The 26,851-nt window shown below is 43.5% G+C and overlaps 1 protein-coding gene across 2 annotated transcripts in view; it reads right to left on the reverse strand.

Annotated features, from left to right (window-relative positions):
* The window catches only part of lsp1a (lymphocyte specific protein 1 a), a 343,993-nt gene that overhangs the window by 114,627 nt on the left and 202,515 nt on the right, over positions 1 to 26,851 (reverse strand). For both annotated transcript variants that reach the window (XM_078220601.1, XM_078220602.1), the window contains exon 2: positions 10,109 to 10,273. In XM_078220601.1, coding sequence (XP_078076727.1) covers positions 10,109 to 10,273 — 165 coding nt within the window. The remainder of the gene's footprint in view (positions 1 to 10,108; positions 10,274 to 26,851) is intronic.

Raw genomic sequence — 26,851 nt, forward strand, 5'->3', positions numbered from 1 at the left:
CCCCAAAACATTCCTCCCTTCCTGTAACATGACTATAAACCTTCCATGCTTTCAGCAGCTACAACTCAATCAGGGTTGAAGAATTGAATATAATTAGAAAACGACCTAAAAAAACATCAAGGCACACAGTACAGGACGCCAACAGGATTGAGATGTTTACCCACCTTCCCAATAGCTCAACAAGTAGATCAGTCACACAAAACTGATGTTGCCAGATACAATTCCTAGTTTTTTTGCTGAGTCCGCTCTACAATAACCTTAATTGTGGTATATGTGGCCTCAGCTCCTTTGGTTGAGGAAAAATTCAGCCTGAATCCTAACTCCTCATTGCAAGGTGTCTGCGTATAAGTGTTGGATGAAGACAACATCAAGCTTCATGTAAAAAAAGTCAAATGGTTCACCTACACTCACAGTGAATAATGACCATGTGCTTAAGGCACCATTGTCTATGGATGACCAACAAGATAGAATCCCTACAGAGCAGGAGGAGGCCATTTGGCCCATTGAGCCTGCACCGACAATCCCATCCCAGCCCTATCTCTGTAACCCCACACATTTACCCTGCTAATCCCCCTGAGACTAAGGGGCAATTTAGCATGGACAATCCACTTTTGGATGTGCAAAAGTGCCTAACTCAAGTGGCAATTTTAATTCAGCAGCCATGACAGGGACTATCAGCAAACAATTTCATTGACTCTGTCTACACTTCCTGCTGCCTTGGCAAAGCAGCCAGCATGATTAAGGACCCCATGCACCCCAGACATTCTCTCTTCCACCTTCTTCTGTCGGGAAAAAGATACAAAAGTCTTAAGTCAAGTACCAACCGACACAAGAACAGCTTCTTCCCTGTTGCCATCAGACTTTTGAGTGGACCTACCCTGCATTAAGTTGATCTTTCTCTACACCCTAGCTATGACTGTAACACTACATTCTGCATTTTCTTGTTTTCTTCTCTATGAACGGTATGCTTTGTCTGTATAGCACGCAAGAAACAATACTTTTCACTGTATGCTAATACACGTGACAATAATAAATCAAATCAAATCACTGGGGCATCATAGGTGAACAGATTACTGACGTGAAACAATTAAGATTAATGTTTTCCAGCAGAAATTATGGAAGAATAATCCAGAATTAACAAAATGCCTTGGCTCACTCTTTTCCTGCTCTTCACCGAGGCTGGTATCAACACTCCAATTGCTGCAACAACTAAAAACGATTCAAAGCATTGAGTAGATATTGAAGCCAGGCATTCCTAGAGTCTGATATTTCTGCCCCCCTTCCCGCTCCTCTCTGCCCCCCAAAAAGGGGAAACAGTGCACCCAACATAAATTGTATCCAATCAGTGCTAAAAGTTCCTGTCCTGGAGCAGGGCGGGGAGGGTCCTCAGGTGCAGATCTGCTTCCTGACAGACCTTAGCACTGACAGAAGTAGCAAGCAATTGAAAGGTAAAATACTGGAGATGCTTGCAATATGAAACAAACACAGAAAATGCTACCAGCGCTCAGCAGGTCAGGCAGCATGTGGGGAGAAAGAAACAAGAGTTAACAGTTAAAGTTGATTACTTTTCATCAAACTTCCAGTGCTCTGAGACGTTAACCCTGTGTTTCTCTCCAAAGATGCTCCAAGACCTCTTGAGTATTTCCAGCATTTTCTGTTTGTGTAGCAGGAGATTAAAATATGCCTGAAGGCATGTTTCTAGCCATTGGCATCAGAGCCTTCTTCGGAACTTGACTGCAGGTAAAACTGGTCTCTATTAGGTGGCAATACAAAATTACTGAAGAAATAACCTGCTATATGGCCAAAAGTGTTTTATTCCCTCAACTTGTTACTCCTTATCTGCTGAAATTGCAAATTTATGTTGAGATAGGATTGTGGGTTGTTGTGTATTGCCTTTAATATTTATTAGCACCATCCACAGAGACAATGAAAAATATATATTTTAAATAATTGACAAGTGAAGACAAATTCAGAAACAGTGAAACAGGTCGTGCTCTCTTTCTCAGTACATCCTCAACCCACCAGAACTGAAACTAGCACCAGATTTGACACGAGGGCAACACACACATTTCTTAAGGGCAAATCACGTTTACTAACTTGAGAATATTTTGATTTATGTGGTGTATATGGACTTGCAGAAGGCAGTTAATAGAGAAAGAACAGGGCATAACAGGCTTGTCAGCAAAGTTAAAGCCCGTGGGCAGTGGCAGTACGAATGTAAAGAAGTGTGAAGTGATTCATTTTGGGAGGAGAAACAATATAAAATAAAGGATAAATTCTAAAGAGGGTGGCAGGAGGAGAGGGACCTGGGTGTGCGTATAAGTGCACAAATGGTTGCAAATGGCAGAGTAGATTTAAGAGAGTGGTCAATAAGGCATAAAAACCTAAATAAGGTGGGATTTTCCTGCCTTTCCCATTGGCAGGATCTTCCAGCCCTGCCAACGTTGACCCTGCCATGGGTTCCCCAGTGGCGAGACATGCAAAATGTCATAGACTTCAGTGGGGCCAGAAGATTCCGGCAGCAGTCAACAGCGAGCTGCCTCCGCCATGGCAAAACCCACTGCAGGGGTTAGGGGCTGGAAAATTCTGCCCTTTGATTACAAAAGCAAGGAGGTTATGGCGAGCCTTTACAGAACACTGGTTCGGTGTCAACCAGAGTACTCTGTTCAATTCAGGGTATCACACTTTAGGAAGGGTTTAGAAAGAACACTTCAGCAAGAATGCTTCCAGGGAAGAGGTTAGAGGGATAGATTGGAAAACCTGTTCTCCTTAGAGAAGGTTGGGAGGACATTGGATAGATTTGCTCAAAAACATAAGGGGTCTGGACAGTCTGGATAGGGAGAACATGTTCCCATTGGTAGAAGCCATCAAGAAACAGAGGAGAAAGTGGAATTGGCAGAGTTGCTCTTGCAGAGAATTAGTACAGAAATTACAGCCCAAGTGGCCTCCTTTAGTGCTCTAAGCATTCTACAATTCTGGTTGGTCTCAAGTCACGCCATCCCTCTGTGTTCTCACCACTCTACTGGCACCATGGTCTGGAGAATTAATACTTCCTTCTTCCCCACTGGATGAGGAAAATTCAGGGAAAAAAATTATATTTCAGAGACAATTATCGAGCATTAAATATTGGCATAATTCAAAAGAGGGCATTAAAATTCAGCAAGATTCTAACTGAGCATTTTTTGGGTTTGTTTGAAATAAATTCCAATTCTTGTCTGAACAGGCTGCTATTCAAGGTAGAATTTGCTCTGTGTGCTAGTTTGACTCACTTCTTAACAGTCTCACTTCTGGGTCAAAGAGGCTGGGTCGATAAATTCCCCGTACAACTTTGTGCACGTAGTCTCAGCAGACACTTTGCTGTCATATAGAAGACCTGCCAGCTGAGGTAGATGCAAATGATGTCATGACATTATTTAAAGAAAAGTATCGAAATATCCTGTGGTACTGGCTAACATTTCTCCTTAAATTAGGCATCTGTTTGTTTACTTGTCTGCTTCTCACTCTTGCTGTGTGCTAGCTGGCTGCCATGTTTGACTACATCTCCAAGAGACACACCATCCTGATTTGGGAATACATCACCATTTTCTTTTTCAATAATGGATCAAAATCCTGGAACGCTCTCCCTAACAACACTTTGGATGTGCCTACACTACATGGAATGCAGTGGTGCAAGTAGTGACACACACCACCTTCTCAAGGGCAATTGTGGCTGGGTAATAAATGCTGGCGTTGCCCACATTCCATGATTTAAAACGATAATCTCTTGGCTTCACTGCATTCAGAGCAATTGTCTAGGCAGTAACTGGCTTCTTTCTTCTCTCTTTACCTCACAAAAAAGAGGCCATTTTTCATGTGAAAATCTGAATTGAGCAGGCTTGCATTCAATATTATTCAAAGGCAGGGGCACCAGACAGCCAACCTCAACCTCATCCAACACCCACGCATATTCACTTTACTGAATTCAGGTCATCCAGATCTCAAGCACTTCCACTGAACTATGCAGTTAACCACTTCCTTCAACTGGGAATCTCTTATGAGGAAGTTACAGGTTAAGGGTTAGAAGTTATACACGGTACATTCACACTAAGGGAAAGAACCGTGGGACTCACTCGCAACATTGATATACGGCACAAAATAGGCAAATAGCACTACCTTTGAACCATTTACTTGACTATGTAGAAGGAGTGAGCAGAACAGCAAATTCTTGGCAATGACAGTACTGGAGAAAGTGAGGACAGAAGGATGCATTCACCTGCATTGATACCCTGTTGCTGATTAGCTTTTCATTAATGGGTTTGATGGCAATTTCATTCATTTAAGCTGTTGCAGCGCACTGGGGCACCATTCTTTAAAAAGGACACATGGAATACACTACTGAAACAAGAATTGTAACGGCTGCCCCATTTTTTACTTAGCTGCATAACATTTGACTTTGTCATGAAGCTTTTGTATATTTGCTGACTATATATTAGGTTGATTGGCCAAGCTAAATTGACCCTTGGTGTCAGGGGGATTAACAAGGTAAGTACGTGGGGTTATGGGGTTAGGGTCTGGGTGGGATTGTTGTCAGTGTAGGCTCCATGGGCCGAATGGCCTCCTTCTGCACTGTAGGGATTCTATGATATATATTTCTATATGTATCCTCATGGCTAATTTCTAAAATTTTAAACACTGAACAAAGACTCTTTTAAAAAGGCTGAAGCCTCATCTGTCTGTGACCTTCAAACAATAGGAGCAGTTTTGCATGATCCTTGCAATAGCTGGAGAGACCCTAATGACCTCCGGTGGGCTGTAAAGACCAAAATCAAAGGGAACTATACAGAGGACACTTCACATGCTAGGCCAGGCCAAATGGTGTCAATTCATCTGCTAGGACAAAGGACCCAGACAAAGGGAGACACACTTTCTGTCAAAGCCTATGTGAAGAGCTGGGAGCGATGTGACAATCCCTCAGTTGATGGAACCAGTAATATTGCCTTGTGGAGCTGCAAAGCTCGTCTGTCATTTTGTTTTCCATCCATCACGCAGCAACACAGAAAAGGGGCCTTGTCCAGAATGCCTGGCCCCATCTACACTGTTTCGGCTGGAACTTCTGTAACATCACCTCCAAGACTGATTCATCTATTCCTGCCTATCACTACATGGCAGTCAACTCTACTGGAAAAGTGAATGATCCATCATCACTTCAGTGTTGACCTCTGAGAAGGAATGCACCACTGGACTTTGCTTTTGGACTCACGTGAAACAATAATTCTTTCCCTGTGTTCTTTGACCTGTAAAGCTTTCTTTCTCTATCCTTCTTCTACTGCTTGAGTGTCAGCGACAATCTCTCCCCATCTGAGTGTGAAAAAATAAATTAACCTTCCGAGTTCATCCTATCTTGGGTTTGCTGCAGCGTTATTAATTGGATAACACCAAAACCAAGAGGTTGGGAAGTACTCCTGCTTCAGTGGGAGGGTTTGGGTTCGGGGGAAGGGCGGAGGCGGACAGCAATTTCTGCTCACGGATGGGTGGAAAGAGGAGAAATCAGGACTGTTTAAATTATCTGAGGGTTTTTTTTTAATTCATTCATGGAATTTGGACATTGCTGGTTGGGCCAGCATTTATTGCCCATCAACTGAGTGGTTTGCTTGGCCATTTCAGAGGCCATTCCAGAGTCAATCACGTTACTATGGCACTGGAGTCACTCGGAGCCGGTAACCCCCACAACTTGCCTGGACTTGCAAAATCTCACTGGCTGTCCTGTCTGGAGACAATACACATCTCTTTAACCTGTGCTTAATGCTCTCTCCACTCACATTGTCTGTACCTTTAAGACTTGATTAGCTGTAAAGACTCGCATTCCAATCATTATTCTGTAGCTTGAGTTTGTGTCTTTATATGCCCTGTTTGCTGTTTGTTAGCAGATCTCCCACTCACCTGACGAAGGAGCAGCGCTCCGAAAGCTAGTGGCGTTTGCTACCAAATAAACCTGTTGGACTTTAACCTGGTGTTGTTAGACTCCTCCTGGAGTCACTAGGCCAGGCCAAGTAAAGATGGTAGATCTTCAGCTTAAATCAGAGGGTTTTTAATGGTAATGGTTTCATGGTCATCAATAGACTTTTTGTTAAATTCCAGGATTTTTACTGAACTCAAATTTCATCATGTGCCGTGGTGGGATTCAAACCCACATCCCCACTGCATTGCCCTGGGTCTCTGGATTACTAGTCCAGGGACAATACCACTACTCCACCACCTCCCACTGTGTGGGGGAGATACAAAAGGCTAATGACTGTAAAGTTAAGTTAAAAGCCAGGAAGGTTTCTGACTGCAATCCAATGGTGCGAGCAGACTAAAACACTGAGATTTCACACAGCGAGAGGATTGGGTTGGGCCAATCAAAGCGGTACACATGAAGGAGAGCCATGCTGGTGAGGTACCAGAGAAGAGTCGATGCCTGATAGCAGTCTAAAAATTTTGCTTTCATCCCCAGGGCAGCAGTCCGGCAAGTGGAGCAGAACCAGCCATTGTAGAATGGCAATCCCACTCCACAAGATAACAAACCAGAGCCAAAGAGAAAATCCATCTCCCAGTCCGATTGTCATGGTTTGATTTAATGTAGTCTTTTCTATATTGTTTATGTACCTTTTAGTGTGTACAAGGCATTAATATAAAACTGAGCACAAATCAATAAACACAAGTCAGCAAGTTCACAAGGACAGATGTAGAAAACTAGAAGAAATTATTGATTCACTAAGTGTTGTTCATTTGAGGTCGGCTATAAAAGATAGTGTAATGGAAGCTTCAATACGTATTTAACCAGTGCTAGTTCCGACCAGGTAAAGGTTAGAGCAATATTGCCTGCCCTAAATTGAAGACTATGATTTAAAAACTTTAATAGCATTATTCACCTCCTTTGCATAGTTTTTCTGTCAGTCAGTAATGAGAGTAAAAGCTGCTTTGTATTTGCAGCAGATCTGTCACTCGAGTGCCAGTTGTGGTTCAGTTGTAGCACTCTCACCTCTGAGCTGGAAGGTCATGTGCTCAACTCCTGCCCCAGGGACTTAGGCACATAAATCTTGGCTGGCACTACCATGAAATAGCGAGGGAGCAGCCATCTTTTGAATGAGACATTCGCCATCTGCCCTTTTGAGTGGAAGCAAAAAAAAAGGCACGGCAGATGTCTGGTTTTTATTTCACTGATGCTTGCTGGACCTTGCTGCATGTAAATTAGCTTCTGCATTTCCTACATTGCAACTTTGGTTATAAAACACTTGGGACAACCTTAAGCTATACAAGTGTATGCCTGTTCGTCTGTCAGACTCCTTTTCTAGTTTTATTCCTTTCTTAAAGTTACAAAGCCAATGTGCAGAGTGGGCAGGGAAAGCTCTTATTGCATCTCCTTGCTTGCTCCAAAATCCAATTCAAATTGAATTCATTTCATGGTCCCCAAAGAGAGACAGACAAGACCCGATCTTTGGGCATCTATCCAATTGCCACTTTCTAGTTACATAGCAGTTTTCCAATTTGCTCTTTGGTCAAATTTAGCTAATGATAGATCTCATCTTGGTCCAGCATAGATCAACAGAGGTCCTCTCCTGCCCTTTCACACACCATATTGTATCTAATACACATTATTCCCTTTGTGCTAATTCCATCCTGAAAGATCTTTCTTGTATCCACGAACATGTACCATTATACTTGAATGTCGAGATGATGATGCTGTACCTGCATTACAGGACAGAGTTTGATCATCTCTCCCTCAATGTCTGCATGCCTCTGATTTATCTGGAGCCCCACAACGTGCAGGTAGAGATGTCACCTATTATTCACCAGCCAGCCTCCCCCGATGAATTCTGGATCCTGTCATTGTGGTGGGGGACATTGAGGCACTCATCCCTAAGCCCATCACCTGCAAGGTGCCCATGCCTTTCTTGGACCTCTATCTAATCCCATCTCGAGGCAGTGAGCACCATAACTTACACCACCCCCATCACAGCCTCACAGATGGGGGCCAGGGGGGCAGGGAGGAGATGGGTAGAATGAAAACAGAAAATGCTGGATAAACTCCGCTGGACCAGCAGCATCTTTAGAGAGAGAAGCAGAGTTAACATTCGAGTCCATATGACCTTCTATAGAACTGACCTTTCCAGTAATACATGTGCTGTCCCTTTGACCCCTTGTTTGGCTGTGTTAGATGCAGCCTGATTGTGGTACAGCATCCCTCTGCTGGGTCTTCCCTCTGCCTTCCATTGTTCATCTTCATTTACATCCTTGCCCCTCTGCATGCTATAATGAGTCTTCACCCTTCCCTGAACATTGCACAGCCCTCCTTCCACAGAACCTCCCTTGTCTTCATCAGGTCACACCGCGGCGGCAACCAGCCTGCTCCAGCAGAATGGTGTACAACGTTATCAGGAGCAGTGCAGCACTATGACAGAAAGGTTTTGTTGCACTCACCTCAAAATCTCTTGCAAAGTGAGTACCATCTTGTGCATGCCACTCTTTGTCAATCTAAAACCCAATTGATATAATTTCCCACTGCCATGCCACAAAATTGGAAGGTCTTGCAGAATGCCAATTGGCAGCTGTTTTAATGCAAATGACGATCACGCCACCAACCAGTGGGAAGATGACCTACCAATAATTTGCCATTGGAATAACTGCAACATTAATTGATGCCGGCGGGTTGCTGACTTTTTGGCTCCTGCCAAATTCTCCACTCCTGTCTGCCTCCAAACCCACCACAGACAGGATGGAAGAATTCCACCCAGCGTTTCCCATGTAGACCTCTGTGTGCTGGCAGCACACATCAATGCTCTTCCCAATGACAATTAACACTATTTTTTAAAATATTATTCCTTCACAGGATTTGGGCATTGCTGGCAAGGCCAACATTTATTGTCCATCTCAAGTTACCATTGAGGAGATGATGTTGAGCTCTCTTCTGAAGCACAATTGAGTGGCTTGCAGTTCAGAGGTTAGTTAATAGTCAACCACATTGCTGTGGTTCCACAGTCACATATTAAAGTGTATTTATTAATGTCACAAATAGGCTTACATTAACTCTGCAATGAAGTCACTGTGAAAATCTCCTATTGGCCACAATCTGGCGCCTGTTCGGGTACACAGAGAATTTAGCATGGCCAATGCACATGTTTCGGACTGTGGGAGGAAATCGGAGCACCCGGAGGAAACCCATGCAGACGCAAGGAGAACGTGCAGGATCCGCACAGACAGTGACCCAAGCCAGGAATTGAACCCGGGTCCCTGGTGCTGTGAGGCAGCAGTGCTAACCACTGTGTCACCATGCCGCCCACTAGATTCCCATATTGTCCAGACTGACTAAAGATGGCAGATTTCCATCTCTAAAGGATATTAGATAACCAGGTGGTTTTTGTACAATAATTTTATAGTTTCCTCCTCATCATTGCTGATTCCAGTCTTTTTTAAGTCCAACTATATTTAATTAATTGGATTTTAATTCTGTAGTTGTCGTGGTGGGAGCATTTAATCCAGGCCTCTGGAAATCTCAGCCTGTAACGTAACCATCAAGTTCCCTTAATTCTATCATGCATCATTTGCAGCTCTTTGATGGGAAAATGGAATTACAAAATGTTCTCCATGATTTCAGTCCTGAAATTGATCTATATTTTTGCTATTGAAGTTAACTTCTCACATTCATGGTGTCAACGGGAAGAGGGTTCCCACCCATTTGTGTAAAATGAGTGACCTTCTTTTCCCCCGTTTGAAAACACTGGAATGAAATTGAAAGCACACATCCTTGTCATATATACACACCAGCAGCCTGGAAATGGGTTTGGCTGTACATCAGCCTGCTTTTTAAGTGGAGAAGCCAAAGGCAGGTATCCTGACATGCCGAGGAAGAATGATCTGGGCCAGTAAATGTTAACTTGGGACAAAGATGTACAGAACTGTTTCACCTTTCAACTTCCCCAAGAACAACAACGTTAATAAACTAAAAAGCTATCATTTCACAAGATCACTAACTGCTAAATCTTAGCAGTACTAGTCCACACATGCGCCTTTATCTGTAACTCACACTGTAATTGTTGGGCATTCAGTTCTTTGAGAAACATTTTTAAATTGTTTATATTGAAGGACCTACTGATTTTCCTCGGTTGTTGTGAGGCTCTCAAATACTGGTGTGGATGAGGTGCTGCTAGTGAAGGAGCCATTGTCATCCTGGTCATAGCGTTTCTCTTCACGCGCTCGCCGGCGTCGCTCACGAGCTATCTCCTCCTCATCTTCCATGCTTCTCTGTGCAGTCAGCCTATTAGAAAGAGCAGCGTGATCAGTAATACCAAATTAATCGATTGATAGTAACTGACAATAGAACAAGAGGGAAGATGACAATAAACTTTGTTTACACAATGAAGAAATTTACGATGAAATACTTTTCCCATAACTGTATTAATTACAAAAAGACAATCTTTTCCCTTAAAAAACAAAGAGGTATCCAATTGTTTGCAAACTCCAAATCTCAAATTAGGCTTGAAATGCATGACATAAGATTGCCGTCTCTCTCCATAGGCAAATAAAAAGTCTTGTCAAGCCTTTCTTACGTCAAGTAGGCTCTCATTTATTGCACCCTTTGCATGCTGCTGATGACAATTATCTCAACTTCTGATATCTACTATATCAGAATCACAATATCGTCATCACAACATGCCCTTCCATCTATCTTCATATCATCAACCAAATTTGGAAACCTTACATTCTGTTCCTTCCTCCAGGTTATTAATGTAAATGGTGAACAATTGTGGGCCAAGATCTGATCCCTATGGTACTCCACTAGTCACACCTTCCCACTCTGATAAGGACCCATTTATATCAACTCTGTTTTCTATCTGACAGCCAGTTTTCAATCCATGCTAACACACTTCCTCCAATTCAATGGGCTTTTATTTTTTGCACCCGTCTCTTATGCGGCACCTTGCCAAATGCCTTTTGGAAATTTAAATGCACTACATCTACAGGTTCCCCTCTATCTACTCTCCCTGTTACATCCTCAAAAAATTCAAGCAAATTTGTCAAATATGATTTACATTTCATAAAACCCATGTTAACTTGGTTTGATTGTATTCAGCTTTCCTGAATGATTAGCTATTTCCTCCTTGACTCCAGTGTCTTGCTAATAATAGATGTTAAACTAACTGGTCTGCCTTTCTTCCCTTTTTGAACAGGGGCGTCACACTGGCTGTTTTCTTCTGGTACCCTCCCGGAATCTAGCGCATTACAAAAAATTCCAACCAATGAGTCCACTAACTCTGCAGCCACTTCCATTAAAACCCTAGTGTACAGTTGATCAGGTCCTGGCGACTTGTCTGCTTTCAGCCCCTCGAGTTTCTTAAATACTCTATCCATTGTGATTGGGAGTTTTGTAAGTTCATAGAATTATAGAATCTTTACATTGCAGAAGTTGGCCATATGGCCCATCGAGCCTGCACCGACAACAATCCCACCCACTCTGTCCCCATCCACATAACTCCAAGTATTGTGTACAATTCTGGTCGCCACACTACCAGAAGGATGTTGATGCATTGGAAAGGGTGCAGAGGAGATTTACCAGGATTTTGCTGGTTTGGAGGATGTGGACTATGAAGAAAAGTTGAACAAACTTGGATGGTTTTCATTGGAGTGGAGGAGGATGAGGGGGAAAGGTTTACAAGATTATGACAGGCTTAGATAGAGTGGATAGTCAGTCTTTTTCCCAAGGCCAAAGGGTCAATTACTCGGGGGCAACGTTTGAAAGTATGAGGGGGAAAGTTTAAAAGAGATGTAAAAGGCAAGTTTTTCACACAGAGGGTGATGAATGCCTGAAACGCACTGCCGGAGGTGGTGGTGGAAGCAGATTCTGTAACAACATTCAAGAAGCATCTGGATAGATGCATGAATAGGCAGGGAATAGAGGGATATGGACCACATAGAGGCACGAAAATATTAGAGAGGCATCTGTGTTGGCACAGACTTGGTGGGCCGAAGTGCCTGCTCTTGTGCTGTTCTGTTCTTTATTTCCCCTTAAAGTTTATTTATTAGTCACAAGTAAGGCTTATATTAACACTGCAATGAAGTTACCATGAAATTCCCCTAGTCGCCACAGACCGGCGCCTGTTCGGGTCAATGCACCTAACCAGCACGTCTTTCAGAATGTGGGAGGAAACTAGAGCACCCAGAAGAAACCCACGCAGACGTGGGGAGAACGTGCAAACTCCACACAGACAGTGACCCATGCCGGGAATCGAACCCGGGTCCAAGGTGCTGTGAGGCAGCAGTACTAACCACAGTGCCACCCTACCCTGCTAATGTCCCTGACACTAAATCAGCCCAACCTGCACATCTTTGGAGTATGGGAGGAAACCAGAGCACCTGGAGGAAACCCATGCAGACATGGGAAGAACATGCAAACTCCACATAGACACAGTCACCCAATGCTGGAATTGAATCCAGGTCCTGGCAGTGTGAGGCAGCAGTGCTAACCACTGTGCCACCGTGCTGCCCTACCATGTTGTTTGAAATCAATACATCTGATGTCTTAGGGATATTTGCAATGTCTTCCATGGTGAAGACCAATGCAAAAAATTTTGACATACCTGCCATTTCTTTGTTTGCTGTTATCAATTCTCCAGCCACATTCAATTGAAATCCCACATTTACCTGAGCCACCCACTTCCTATTTATATATCCATTGAAACTCTTACTGTTTGTTGTTATGCTGCATGCAAGTTTTCTCTTGAAATTTACTTTCTCCCTTTTTATGAGCTTTTTAAGTGTTTTACTGCTGGAACTTAAACCTTCCCAATCCCCTGGTCTAGCACTATCCCTTGTCACTCTGTATATCCTACTTTTCAATGTAGCATGATCCTTGACCCCCTTTGTTAACCACGAAATTTGCCTCTCTCTCTCTCCCTCTCCCCCTCGTGGAATCCCTCTTTTTGACTGGGATAAACTCCTGCGGAGCATTTTGGACCAGCTGTTTGAATATCTGCCACTGCTCATCGCCTTACCTGTATCTTAGCTTGTTTACCCAGTTCACCTGAGACAACTCCTCCCTCCTACCACTAGAATTGCCCTTATTTAAGTTGAAGATACTGGTTATAGACCTAAGGAAATTGGCTTTGATTCTTTTGCCTGAATAAAGTGGAGCAGCAGTAGGTCAGCCAAGCCAACACTCTTGATTACTAACAGACATGTATATTTGGGAAAATATAATCACAGTGTACTTAAGTGCCACAATTAATGTCTATCATTGGAATATTAAGAATGACTTAAACTAAACAAGACCACCCGAGCTGGGACACAAGCAACCATCAACATACGATTGCAAATGATTAAAAGACTTTGCTGTTCACTATTTAACTAAAATGCTTTCATTTTTGCCATGCAGGTTCGCAGAAGCAGGACCATTTCTCCAAGTATTTTATGCTTTGATACATCAGTTAGCTACAGTTACAGAGCCACGGGCAGATGTAAAGGCAAAAAGAAAACAAAAGGCTTGCATTTAAATACTAGCTTTCATGGCCTCAGGACTTTGGAATCTTTCAAAGCCACCCGAGAGGGCAGACAGGGCCTCCATTTAATGCCTCATCTAAATGACAGCACCTCCAACAGTGGAGTACTTCCTCAGAACTGCAAAGGAGAGTCAACCTAGATTTTTGTGCTCAGGTCCTGGAATGGGACTGGAACTCACAACCTTCTGACTTAGAAGTCAAGAATGCTGCCCACTGAGCCAAAGCTGACTGACTGATGTAAACAAAATATGATAAATGAAGGAAAGAAAGATGAAAATTTTTCATTATGGCCTCAGGACATCTCAAAATGCCTCCTAGAAAATTAATTTCTATGGTGTTACCATCACTGAACCCTTGGGGTTACCATTGACCAGAAACTCAACTGGCCTCACCACATAAACACAGTGGCTACAAGAGCAGGTCAGAGGCTAGGAATGCTGTGTCGAGTAACTCACTTCCTGACTCTCCAAAGCCTATTCACTATCTACAAGGCACAAGTCAGGAGTATGATGGAATACTCCCACTTGGCTGGATGGATGCAGATCCAACAACACTCAAGAAGCTTGACACCATCCAGGACAAAGCAGCCCACTTATTGGCACCACATCTACAAACATCCACTCCCTCCACCACCAACGCTTAGTAGCAGCAGTGTGAATTATCTACAAGATGCACTGCAGCAATTCACCAAAGATCCTTAGACAGCACCTTCCAAACCCACAACCACTTCCATCTGGAAGGACAAGGGCAGCAAATAAATGGGAACACCATCACCCACAGATGCCGCTCCAAGTCACTCACCATCCTGACTTGGAAATATATCGCCATTCTTTCGCAGTTGCTGGGTGCAAATCTAGGAATTCCCACCCTAACGGCACTGTGGGTCAACCCACAGCACATGGACTGCAGCGATTCAAGAAGGCAGCTCACCACCACCTCCTCAAGGGCAACTCGGGATGGGCAATAAATGCTGACCAGCCAGCGACGCCCATGTCCCAAGAAGGAATTTGAAACATAGTTTTTGATGTTTAGGCAACAAAGAACAAAGAACAAAGAACAATACGACACAGGAACAGGCCCTTCGGCTCTCCAAGCCCACGCCGCTCCCTGGTCCAAACTAGACCATTCTTTTGTATCCCTCCATTCCCACTCCATTCATGTGGCTATCTAGATAAGTCTTAAACGTTCCCAGTGTGTCCACCTCCACCACCTTGCCCGGCAGCGCATTCCAGGCCCCCACCACCCTCTGTGTAAAATACGTCTTTCTGATATCCGTGTTAAACCTCGACCCCCTCACCTTGAACCTATGACCCCTCGTGAACGTCACCACCGACCTGGGAAAAAGCTTCCCACCGTTCACCCTATCTACGCCTTTCATAATTTTATACTCCTCTATTAGGTCACCCCTCATCCTCCGTCTTTCCAGTGAGAACAGCCCCAGTTTACCCAATCTCTCCTCATAACTAAGCCCTTCCATACCAGGCAACATCCTGGTAAACCTCCTCTGCACTCTCTCTATTGTTTCTGATGCAAATATGGTCAACAATTGCGCGCAGCAGGACTCCACATAAAGAAATGAGAACTTGCATTTCTGATATCAATATTCATGTTTGGAATCTATCACCCAATAAACTTACAACCATTAACATCCAATTTTTAAAATCCTGCCAGACATTTTCAAAGCTGGACAATTCAGAAATAGCAGGGAGCTGGTGGAATGGTCCCCGACCTAATCTCCTAAACCCAACCATCTGACTATCACTAAAGCAAAATACTGCAGATGCTGGAAACACTCTGGCAAAGATGATTTAAAAGGTCAGCGACTTGAAACACTGGATGGAATTTAGTTGCGACGATGTTGGTCCCACTCACCAGTTAGAGAAGTGGTGGAAGCCTCAAGTTACCTCTCCATGGGGAGGTCTGACATTACACCGAGCTAATTTGATTTGATTTATTATTGTCACATGTATTGGGATACAGTGAACAGTATTGTTTCTTGCGTGCTACATAGACAAAGCATAACTTTCATTGACTGTATAGGGAAAAAGGAAAGGATAGGGTGCAGAATATAGTGTTACAGTCATAGCTCGGTTGTAGAGAAAGATCTTGGGCACTTCCCATGGACAGTCTCCCACTGAATGAAGGCAGAAATTCCCACCGACGAAATCTGCCCTGATGTTGCATTCACAGAATAAGAGCATCAGCAAATACATCAGTGAAGTCACAAAATAAATACCTGCAACAAACAATTTATAAATCGTTGTCATCCCCAAGGAATTTTCACAATTCTTATGGTCCCTTCCAGTAGATTCCCCATCTTACCTCTCAGCTGGAATACTATGTCATGACCAATATGCAATCTCTGTTATCTCACTCAAATGAGTGTTTTTCGCATGTACATCTTGGCAGTATGAACAGGCCTCAAAACCATCAGGTGCATCACTGAACAGTCTAAACATATCCACTTCTCCGACAGGGGTCAATGAATAAGTCAGTGTCAGCAATTTTGCCAGATCATAGAATCATAGAAACCCTACAGTGCAGAAGGAGGCCATTCGGCCCATCGAGTCTGCACCGGCCACAATCCCACCCAGGCCCTACCCCTACATATTTTTACCCACTAATCCCTCTAACCTATGCATCTATGGGGCAATTTTTAACCTGGCCAATCAACCTAACCCGCACATCTTTGGACTGTGGGAGGAAACCAGAGCACCTGGAGGAAACCCACGCAGACACGAGGAGAATGTGCAAACTCCACACAGACAGTGACCCGAGCCGGGAATCGAACCCGGGACCCTGGAGCTGTGAAGCAGCAGTGCTAACCACTGTGCTACCGTGCCACCCCAACCACTGTGCTACCGTGCCACCTTTTCCTTTCCTTTACCCAACCCTGCATCGAGAGTCCTACGTGGCACCGTGGTTGTGATCAATTAACTCCTTCCAGACCAGTGATCAAAACCTGGCACCTTTCTGGTCTATACAGTTCAACCCACACCAGGCAGTAAATTTACCTACAAGGCACAATACACAACTTGACAAGTTACCGTCTGTGACACAAATCCTAATGCCTTAACACAAACTTACACTATGAAAAACAGTTTGCATGTGGTGGGGCCTCAATACTGTGGCTTGACAAAAATCTGCTTTGGGCTCCACTGGTACCTGTAGATGTAAGTCATGCTTCAGAGGGAGCACGAAAATCTAGGCTAATACTCCAGTGCAGTAGAACATGTGGTATTTCAGGTGTGACAAATTGGACCCACTCTGCCCTCTCAGGTCAATGTGAAAGATCCCACAGTACTATTTTGCAGAAGGGAATTTCTCGAAGATGTCCTGACAACATTTATGCCTCAATCACATCACTGAAACAGATCAATGATGTCTGGTCAGTAGCAGGTTGCTGTTTGTGGGAGTCCACTGTGTGTAAATTGGCTGCTGTGTTAAGTTGAAATTTATTTATCAGTGTTACAAGTAAGCGTACATTAACACTGCAATGAAGCTACTATGAAAATCCCCTAGTTGTCACACTCCAGCGCCTGTTCGCATGCACTGAGGGCGAATTTAGCATGGCCAATGCACCTAACCAGCATGTCTTTCGGACTGTGGGAGGAAACTGGTGCACCCGGAGGAAACCCACGCAGACACGGGGAGAATGTGCAGACTCCACACAGACAGTGACCCAAGCCGGGAATTGAACTTGGGTTCCTGGTGCTGTGAGGTAGCAGTGTTAACTACTATGCCACCGTATCGCCCATTTCCTAAATCAGTCGATCATCTGGACGTTGTGAAAGGTGTTACGTAAAAGCAAGTCTTCTCCTCTACCATTTCTTTAAAAGAATTGTAGCTCCTTACATAGGGTTCTTGGGGGTCCCCTAGTGAGCTCACTCTGTCCCAATACTGTTTCATTGACTCAGCAGGAAATTTCACACTGAGCATCTCTATAGAATCCTTTCATTAAGCATTTGGAGAGTAATTCATTTGCAGCTCACCACAATGGTGCAGTGGGAAGATGCACCATTTGGAATGTATTGGCCCAAGTGCAGCAGGAAGTTCCAAAGTCTGTCCTTATTCAGTTGACCTCAGCACAGAAGACAAAACATGTTATAAGAGGCTATTGTCAAGAAAAACTCAGTACACCTACTGGTAGTATAACATTCACTGTGCTCACATTAAGCGTGTCCACTTTGGTGAGGCACTGGATGAATACTAGAACCATATCCCAATTCAGGCAAAGATGGAAGAAATTTGATGGAAAAGATTGATTTGCTCTTGGCGAACAAGATTGTATACAAAATGGTCAAGTGTTTCGCTGGATGTTTTCCCATATTCACACCGGTATTGTCAAGACAAGATTTTAGCCTCCCGATTGCTGCTTTGAGAGTGGTCAATGCATCCTGAACAAGAGTGGCACGATATGGAGCAAACCCTTTGACCAGTTTTGTGCCCAGGGTTTTTATGCAATTGAAGTTATCGAAGGTAACTATGTTTTATAGCCACAGATACCTTGTGGGCAATGTAACGGATATCTTCTTGGTCATGATGGGTAGAGGGGGATATGGGCCAAACATGGACAATTGGGACTAGCTTGGTGGTGAAAACTGGGCGGCATGGACAAGTTGGGCCTAAGGGCCTATTTCCATGGTGTAAATCTCTATGACTCTGTGTTGTCTTCTCACTTTTGTGCACATTGAATGGAATCTCACGCCTGGGTACTGATTCGGTGAACGTGCACAGGGAGACAGATGCCTTTGGTACAATGTAATTGAATTTCTATAAAAGAGCAGCCATCCAGCAAACAGAAAAAGCTTCAGGCATTACGTCATAGCAATTGAGCTCCTGCTTTAGTAAATGTTTCTTTTTCATCTATTCTTGTTTTTATTTCTCTCTTTCTCCCCTCCAGGCACATCCACTGGAGTGACAATACCCTTCACCTTTCCTCAATGCCTCTGATTCTCAAATGAGATTGGGGCCTCAAAAATAGGAGACAAGTTTCTTTGGCGTGCTGCATATTTTGTTTTAAAATCGGTGTGTTTTTCATTTCACAATGGAAACACTCCATTGTAAGTGACAATTCACCCTCTCCATGATATTTGAGCACTCAAACTTCCTGTATTTTGTTTCATTTGTGTGTCCACCGGAGAGACCCGATAGTCCTTCATTCAATCCCCACAGTGTAGCAAATTGTTTAATCTCCATGAATAGATTACTATAATTGTCCTCAATTCCCCAGGATTACAGAACAGAGAATGGACAGGGGTTCCTATCCCTCCATGCTATTCATGGACGTTTGTCAGATTTGAGCAGGTTAAAAGTCTTGGTTTAATGCCCTCTACGCTCAAATAGGTTGACACTTACACTGGTTCTGCAAAAGAAATTGAAGTGAGGGTCTTCACAAATACATTGAACCGAGGTGGTAAGGACAACAGCACTTGTGGGTCTGCACTCAAGCAAGAGGTCAACACCTCAGGAATATGAGGGAGGGCAAGATGTGAAGGAAAAATGCTTCTTTTATGCCACTTCAAGGCATACTAGCAAAGGTGAAATCCAAATCAGTAACTAACCATTACCTGCAGTAACAAACCACTACACACATCAAAAACAAGCAACTGGAAAGTAGTTGAACAATACTATTTAAATCTTCCAGTCCTCTGGTTGAAGTGGCAGATAAGCCCACAAGGCTGTGTTCTCAGCCCTCTACTATACTCCTTATACACCTATGGCTGTGTGGCCAGATTCCCCTCTAATTCGATTTACAAGTTTGCTGACGACACCACCGTATTGGGTCAGATCTCAAAAAATGACGAGACAGAGTACAGGAATGAGATAGAGAATCTGGTGAACTGGTGCGGTGACAATAATCTCTCCCTCAATGTCAACAAAACGAAGGAGATTGTCATCGACTTCAGGAAGCGTAAAGGAGAACGTGCCCGTCTACATCAACGGGGATGAAGTAGAAAGGGTCGAGAGCTTCAGGTTATCAAGTGTCCAGATCACCAACAACCTGTCCTGGTCACCCCAGGCCGACACTATAGTTAAGAAAGCCCACCAAAGCCTCTACTTTCTCAGAAGACTAAGGAAATTTGGCATGTCAGCTACAACTCTCACCAAATTTTACAGATGCACCATAGAAAGCATTCTTTCTGGTTGTATCACAGCTTGGTATGGCTCCTGCTCTGCCCAAGACCACAAGGAGCTACAAAAGATCGTGAATGTAGCCCAATCCATCAGGCAAACCAGCCTCCCGTCCATATCTACACTTGTGCTGCCTCGGCAAAGCAGCCAGCATAATTAGGGACCCCACTCAGCACGGACATTCTCTCTTCCATCTTCTTCCTTTGGGAAAAAGATACAAACATCTGAGGTCATGTACCAACCGACTCAAGAACAGTTTCTTCCCTGCTGCTGTCAGACTTTTGAATGGACCTACCTTGCATTAAGTTGATCTTCCTCTACACCCTAGCTATGACTGTAACACTACATTCTGCACTCTCTCGTTTCCTTCTCTATGAACGGTATGCTTTGTCCGTATAGTGCGCAAGAAATAATACTTTTCACTGTATGTTAATACATGTGATAATAATAAATCAAATCAAAAAGTAGCTTCCGTGTCACCAGTATCATCTTGGTGCTCACCACCAGAATAAGGGTGGGGGGGCTTCTCTGGACATCAAAACTCAGATCAGATAATCAAGAGGATTTGGAGTGATCTGGGGCCTGAATGTGTTCCACCATTGTTCCGTCACAAGGTAGATATTCAAACTACTCTGGCCAAGCAGTCATAGAGATATGCAGCAAATTAATTTCTTTGATTTATTATTGTCACATGCATTGGTGTACAGTGAAAAGTATTGTTTTATGCGCACTATACAGATAAAGCATAGCAAACATAGAGAAGGAAAGGAGAGAGTGCAGAATGCAGTGTTACAGTCAGAGCTAGGGTGTAGAGAAAGATCAACTTAACACAAGGTAGCTCCATTCAAAAGTCTGATGGCAGCAGGAAAGAAGATGTTCTTGAGTTTGTTGGTACATGTCCTGAGACTTTTGCATCTATTTCCCGGCAGAAGGTGGTGGAAGAGAGAATGTCCAGGGTGCATGGGGTCCTTAATTATGCTGGCTGCTCTTCTGAGGCAATGGGAAGTGTAGATGGAGTCAATCGGTGGCAGGCTGGTTTGAGTGATGGACTGGACTGCGTTCATGACCCTTTGTAGTTTTTGCGGGCTTGGACAGTGCAGGGGCCATTCCAAGCTGTGATACAACATGAAAGAATGCTTTCTATGGTGCATCTGTTATAGTTGGAGAGAGTCGTAGCGGACATGCCAAAGTTCCTTAGTCTTCTGAGAAAGTGGAGGCATTGGTGGGCTTTCTTGACTATAGTATCCGCATGAAGCAACCAGGACAGGTTGGTGGTGATCTGGACACCTAAAACCTTGAAGCTCTCGAATATTTCTACATCATCCTCATTGATGTCGACAGGGGCATGTTTTCCACTATGCTTCCTGAAGTCAAGACTAACGGACCAGTTCACCAGACTCTTGGTGTTTCCTTCCTGTACTGTGTTTCGTCATTGTTTGAGATCTGACCCGCTATGGTGGTCATCAGCAAATGAGAAAATCGTGTTGGAGGGGAATTTGGCCACACTGTCGTAGGTGTATAAGGAGTACAGTAGGGGGCTGAGAACACAGCCTTGTAGGGCACCGGTGTTGAGGATGATCGTGGGGGTGGTGTTGTTGTCTATCCTTACTGGGTTAGGAAGTTGAGGATCCAGTCGCAGAGGGAGGAACTGAGTCCCAGACCATGGAGTTTGGAGATTCTTGCTTCTAAACCTCTCTGTTGGTAGTAGCATCACAACATGAGTGTTTTGTTTTTATTCCAACAGGATAAAATTAATCTTCCAGCTCCCTTAAGATAGAGCCAAAAGCTGAGGAAAGGCGAGGCATTTAATTTAATCACATGAAGACAAGAGTGGAGTGACCCTCTGCAAATCAAGTACAATCTGTTCCATTGTGGAATTTATCCAAGTCAAAAAACTACTTTTCAAAAGGGAAAGTTTCCCTGCTCCTTCAAATGTTCAAGCAAATTGCCAGGAAACATCCAATCCTGCATCCTGCATTATTTATCCATGACAAGTCGCCTTCCTTGGCCCAATATACCCAGAGATCCATCACCTTCCTGAGCATGACATTTCAAATGGTGTCAACATTCAGAAGAAAGTTTGGTGCAATTTCATCTGCACCAACCTTTATTAAAAATAAAATCAGACTTTTCCCTAGCCAGGCAGTCAGTTATTTTTTATATAAAAAGGCCCCAATTTAGAAAACAGTAATCACTTTAGAAAAGAATTAGGTCACATATGCCATGGTCAAAACATTTGGCAACATTTGATGATGATTCTCAAAACACTGATTCACTGTGGAATTTCCTGACAGCTGGTGAATTAGCGAAGCCAATAAAATTTAGACTCGCATTGTCACAAAGCTCTCGAAGACTTTGCACCTTCGCAACCAACCCTGTGTAACGATCATGTTCTGTATTCCTACAAAAATCAGCTCCAGCCAAGTAGAAGGAAGTTAGCCTGCACACTTACACCGAGGTGCTAACTGGCCATTTCCTTTTTGTTTATCCACTGTCAAGGTCATGGATGTGCAATAGTAAAAGAGTTGATGTCATTTTTAGACTACCATATTTATAGCAGTATAAGACCCATAGAAAGCTCTAACACTGCACTGAACATTCAAATCCAATCAAAGAGAAAATAATAGACGTCAGTACTTCTTTGCAGTTTGATATCATTTTAGTTTATTTATTCATTAGTCATAAGTAGGTTTACATTAACATTGCAATGAAGTTACTGTGAAAATCCCCTTGTTGCCATACTCTAGCGCCTGTTCAGGTACACTGATGGAGAATTTAGCACAGCCAATGCACTAAACCAACACATCTTTCAGACTGGGAGAAAACAGGAGCACCTGAAGGAAACCCACGGGCAGAATGTGCAAACTCCGCACAGACAGTGACCCAAGCCAGGAATTGAACCCGGGTTCCTGGCGCTGTGAGGCAGCAGTGCTAACCACCGTGCCAGGGTGTGGATGGTACTGTTACATTCATAGCCTCTCCTATTTGCCCTGACAGGGGAACAGGCATAACATTTGTGTGGCTGTGTAACCACTTCACAGGGCATTAAGCATCGATTGCTTACTTGCAGGTTCCATGTGAAGTTCTATTTCAACATTTCAGTTTTGTTTTTTTTCTGCACAATTATGTTCACTTTTTTCCCTCCCAAAGAAAACTAAAACCAGGAGATACAGTTTAAGAATAAGGGGTCAACTTTTTGAGACAGAGATGCGGACAATTCCACCCCCCCCCCACCCCACCTCCCTCACCTCCCTTCGCAGATGGTTGTCAGTCTGTGGCGTTCTCTTCCCCAGCAAGCAGTAGCAACTGGGTCATTAAAATTTATTCAAGGCTGAGTTAGATGGATTTTTGACAAACAAGGGAGTCCAGGGTTATGGGGAACAGATAGGAAAGTGGTGTTGAAAGCACAACTGGGTCAGGTACTATCTCACTGGAATGGCAGAGCAGGTGTGAAAGATCAAATGGCCAACTCTGAAGGCCCTAAGTAATTTAGCTTCATAAATTGCTGTGGTGGAATTAGAATTTGCAACCTTTCTGCTGTACATACCTAAGATTTTCTTAAATATGTTTCATAAATTAACTTGGCAGCAGCAGTGAGAAAATGACAGCTCCCTAGTGTGATGTTAGTGTACCTTTAAGAGTTTTTTTAAATTCATGCTCACAGCCTTAGGTGATGTCATTGTTGGGAGGAGAAAGAATTGTGTGCAGCTCAGGTGACAGAGATTTCATTTTCAGTTTGGAGCTGCAAGTTAAGAGTTGAGTTTTAGAGGGGACAGAAGCTAAAAAGAACTGTTTTCCCTCTCTCCCTGTTGTTTTGAAGGTTCCGTTGGTTTCCTGAAGGGTGAAAATCTGTTGTTCTTGGGGGCTGGACCAAAGTCTCTCTGGTGCTTTGGAAAGCTGTCTTGTCTTCAAACTGTTTTGAGTCTCAAGAGCACTGGACTGCAGAATTTACCTAACGGCCTCGATCCCAGTATCAAGTGAGCAATAGACTTTGCTGTGTTAAATCTGTGAAAAGGGTATTTTGTTGTCTATGGGTTTTGGTTTTAATTGGAATACATTAGAGATATTCATTAAGAGTTATACATTATAGTGGTTGTTTTGCTTCTGTTTGTAATTGAGAAACGTTCTTGCTCATTTTCTTACTGTACATGTTAACTATATTCTTAAATAAACTTTGTTTGATAAAAGCTCCCTGGTGGGTTTTTTGAATCACACCTGAAGTGAAATATCTCATGCTTATCCTAGCTAAATTCAAACTGTAAAACTTATGATTCAGCCTGGCTTCATAAAACACTTGAGTTTCAGACCTGAACCATAACACTAGAGACCAGTCGATGCAAAGCACACCAACTCTCTTTGGCAGCAATGGCAAGGTGTGATCATAATGCATTCCTGCCAAAGGGAATTGGTGAGCTTTGCGTCAACTGGCCTCTTGGGACCTGCCATTTTCTCACTGGGTATGTTTGTAAAGCAGAATACTTTCTTCTTGGAATACCATTAAAAAATTTAAAAAGTAGATTCACAGAGGTTTACAGCATGGAAACACGCCCTTCGGCCCAACTTGTCCATGCCACCCTTTTGGGGATGGAGAGGAGAATTGTGTGCTCAAATGGAACCACAGCAGATGTCATTATTTACTGCATTGAACTCAAAGATTTAATTAGAAAGCCTGGTGACCAACCAATAAAAAGAGGGAAAGATGATATGACCAATGACTAATGTTAAACCCTATGTGTGTGTATCACAACACTTGGTAGCTTAGAAATAAAATACTAATAAAGCTCGTAGGTGCACAATTTCATTGGAATTTCAACTAGTCCATTTGCAATTCATTAGATTTTACGTACATCACCCCTCTCCCCACCACAGCATTCTGCTTTTTGCAAGAACATTTATTTTTTGTTAATCCCCATCAGAGGACACAAAAACCTCTTGTAAAATCTGCGGTTAAGATAGACTTGGGCAGGATTTTCCCGGAGGACATCAGAACTCTGCTGCCAGACTTAAATTGGGGTCAGAAGCCCAGACTGTGTGGGGAACATGCACATCACTGTGATTTTCACCAAATTGGCCAAATCTTTTCTCCATCAATTAAAGATGGCGTTAGGCTCTAGAAGGAGGAAGGCCAATAGGAAATCATTATCTATGTCTGGCTGAGGACCTACATCAATAAAAGCATGTGCTCAGCAGCAATTCTGTTTGACAAGTGAAATTTTGAATTTGCTTGATTGATATATTTTAGTAGTTAGTTTGCTATGTGATCTCTTTGATCAATGTTTATTTGGATAAGATTAAGAGGTGTGAAATGTTTGAGGCCTATCTAATTGATACTTTTAATGGTGTAAGTGATAGGCTTATAGGGCTGTAGCAACAGCAGTTTATTTTTCCAAAGAACATTCCCAAATGATTTTTTTTCTCTCAGTAGTGCTACACTTCCCATTGTTTTACGTGGCTCATTGGGCATGGAAGGTCCATACATTAGCATGGAGAAGGGGCCAGAGAGATGAAATCCCAGAGATCTGGAGTGGGCCTAACTAGGCCACCTCAGCACTCACCCAGCCCTACAGCTGCCTAGGATCTGCTTCCAAGGTCAGTGGGTCCGACTCCATTCCATACCCACCTCCCGGGGAGCAAAGATTAAACCGAGGCGGGTCTGCCAAGTTGGGAAATTTCCCAACTGGAGCTACCCAGCTCAGTAGCAAAAAAATCCAACCCATTGGAGTACTTTATGGCACAGCAGAAAGCCATTTGGTCCATTGAGACTATGCTGGACTTGGGTCACAATGCCTACATGAAGTACCAGCACTGTAAATGAAAGGTTTACATCTGCTGTCAGCAGTGTGCTGCAGTCTCCAAGTCCCTCAGAGAGTAAAAACAGCCTCAATTTCCAATCTCCATAGCAGCCAGTCTTGGAGCTTCAACCAGCCTAATCAGCAGCAGTGGTTTACACTCCACTACTCCTTGCTGAGGTAATGTACACCCAGCCAAAGCACAGGAGTGTGTTTCAGTTCAGCCAGCTCTGCCCAGCTCCTTTTTCACTCAACTTAAGAAGTTATTGCCCCAAGAAATGTATTGCTTGCAAGAAAGAAATCCTATTGATGAAATATATGAGAAAGGTACTGTTCATTATCTGGCTCGGCTATTAACATTAAGTCTAGTATGTTCTTTCCCCACCACAGTGCACAACAGGAAGGGATTTACAATTGCTTTTTTTTTGCATTCTAGTCATATCTATATTGTTGCAAAGACGGGGTAAAAGTCATCTGTAGCATTCGGGTGAAAGAGGGGTCATCATAGAATCATACAGTGCAGAAGGAGGCCATTCGGCCCATCAAGCCTGCACCGACCACAATCCCATCCAGACCCTATCCCCAAAACCCCATGCATTTACCCTATCTAGCCCCTGTGACACTAAGGGGCAATTTAGCATAGCCAATCCACCCAACCCACATTTTTGGACTGTGGGGGGAAACCGGAGCACCCGGAGGAAACCTACACAGACACGGGCAGAATGTGAAAACTCCACACAGACAGTGTCCCAAGCCGGGATCCCCATACTCCATCGTATATTCTCACTGTTATATAATACTGGAAAGCAAGATACAAGTGGTTGCACTTGAGGGGTTTCCATGCAGAAAGGGATGGGCAATATATAATTCAGACACCACTACTGGCAGGAGTGTGTAATTAAAGAATGACACACTGACATAAGAAGTTTCTATTTGGAGGAACATGAGTTGATTATTCAGCCCATCAACTCTGGGTCTTCTATTCAGTTTGATTGTGGCTGAAGATTTTTAAAATCCATTCATAGAATATGAGATTGTGTAAGAAGTCTCACAACACCAGGTTAAAGTCCAACAGGTTTATTTGGTAGCACAAGCCACTAGCTTCCGGAGCACTGCCCCTTCATCAGGTGAGTGGGAGAACAGAACTCCTACTCGCCTGATGAAGGGGCAGCGCTCCGAAAGCTAGTGACTTGTGCTACCAAATAAACCTGTTGGACTTTAACCTGGTGTTGTGAGACTTCTTACTGTGTTTACCCCAGTCCAACGCCGGCATCTCCACATTGAGATTGTGGCCAGACCAGCGTTTGTTGCCCATCTATATTTTGCCTTTAAGATAGTTGTGTAGGTACACCCACAGTGTGGCTAGGAAGAGCTTTCCAGGTTTTTGACCCAGCAATAGTGAAGGAATGGCAATAT

This window comes from Mustelus asterias, chromosome 9 (assembly GCF_964213995.1).
Source record: "Mustelus asterias chromosome 9, sMusAst1.hap1.1, whole genome shotgun sequence".
Lineage (NCBI taxonomy): Eukaryota > Metazoa > Chordata > Chondrichthyes > Carcharhiniformes > Triakidae > Mustelus > Mustelus asterias.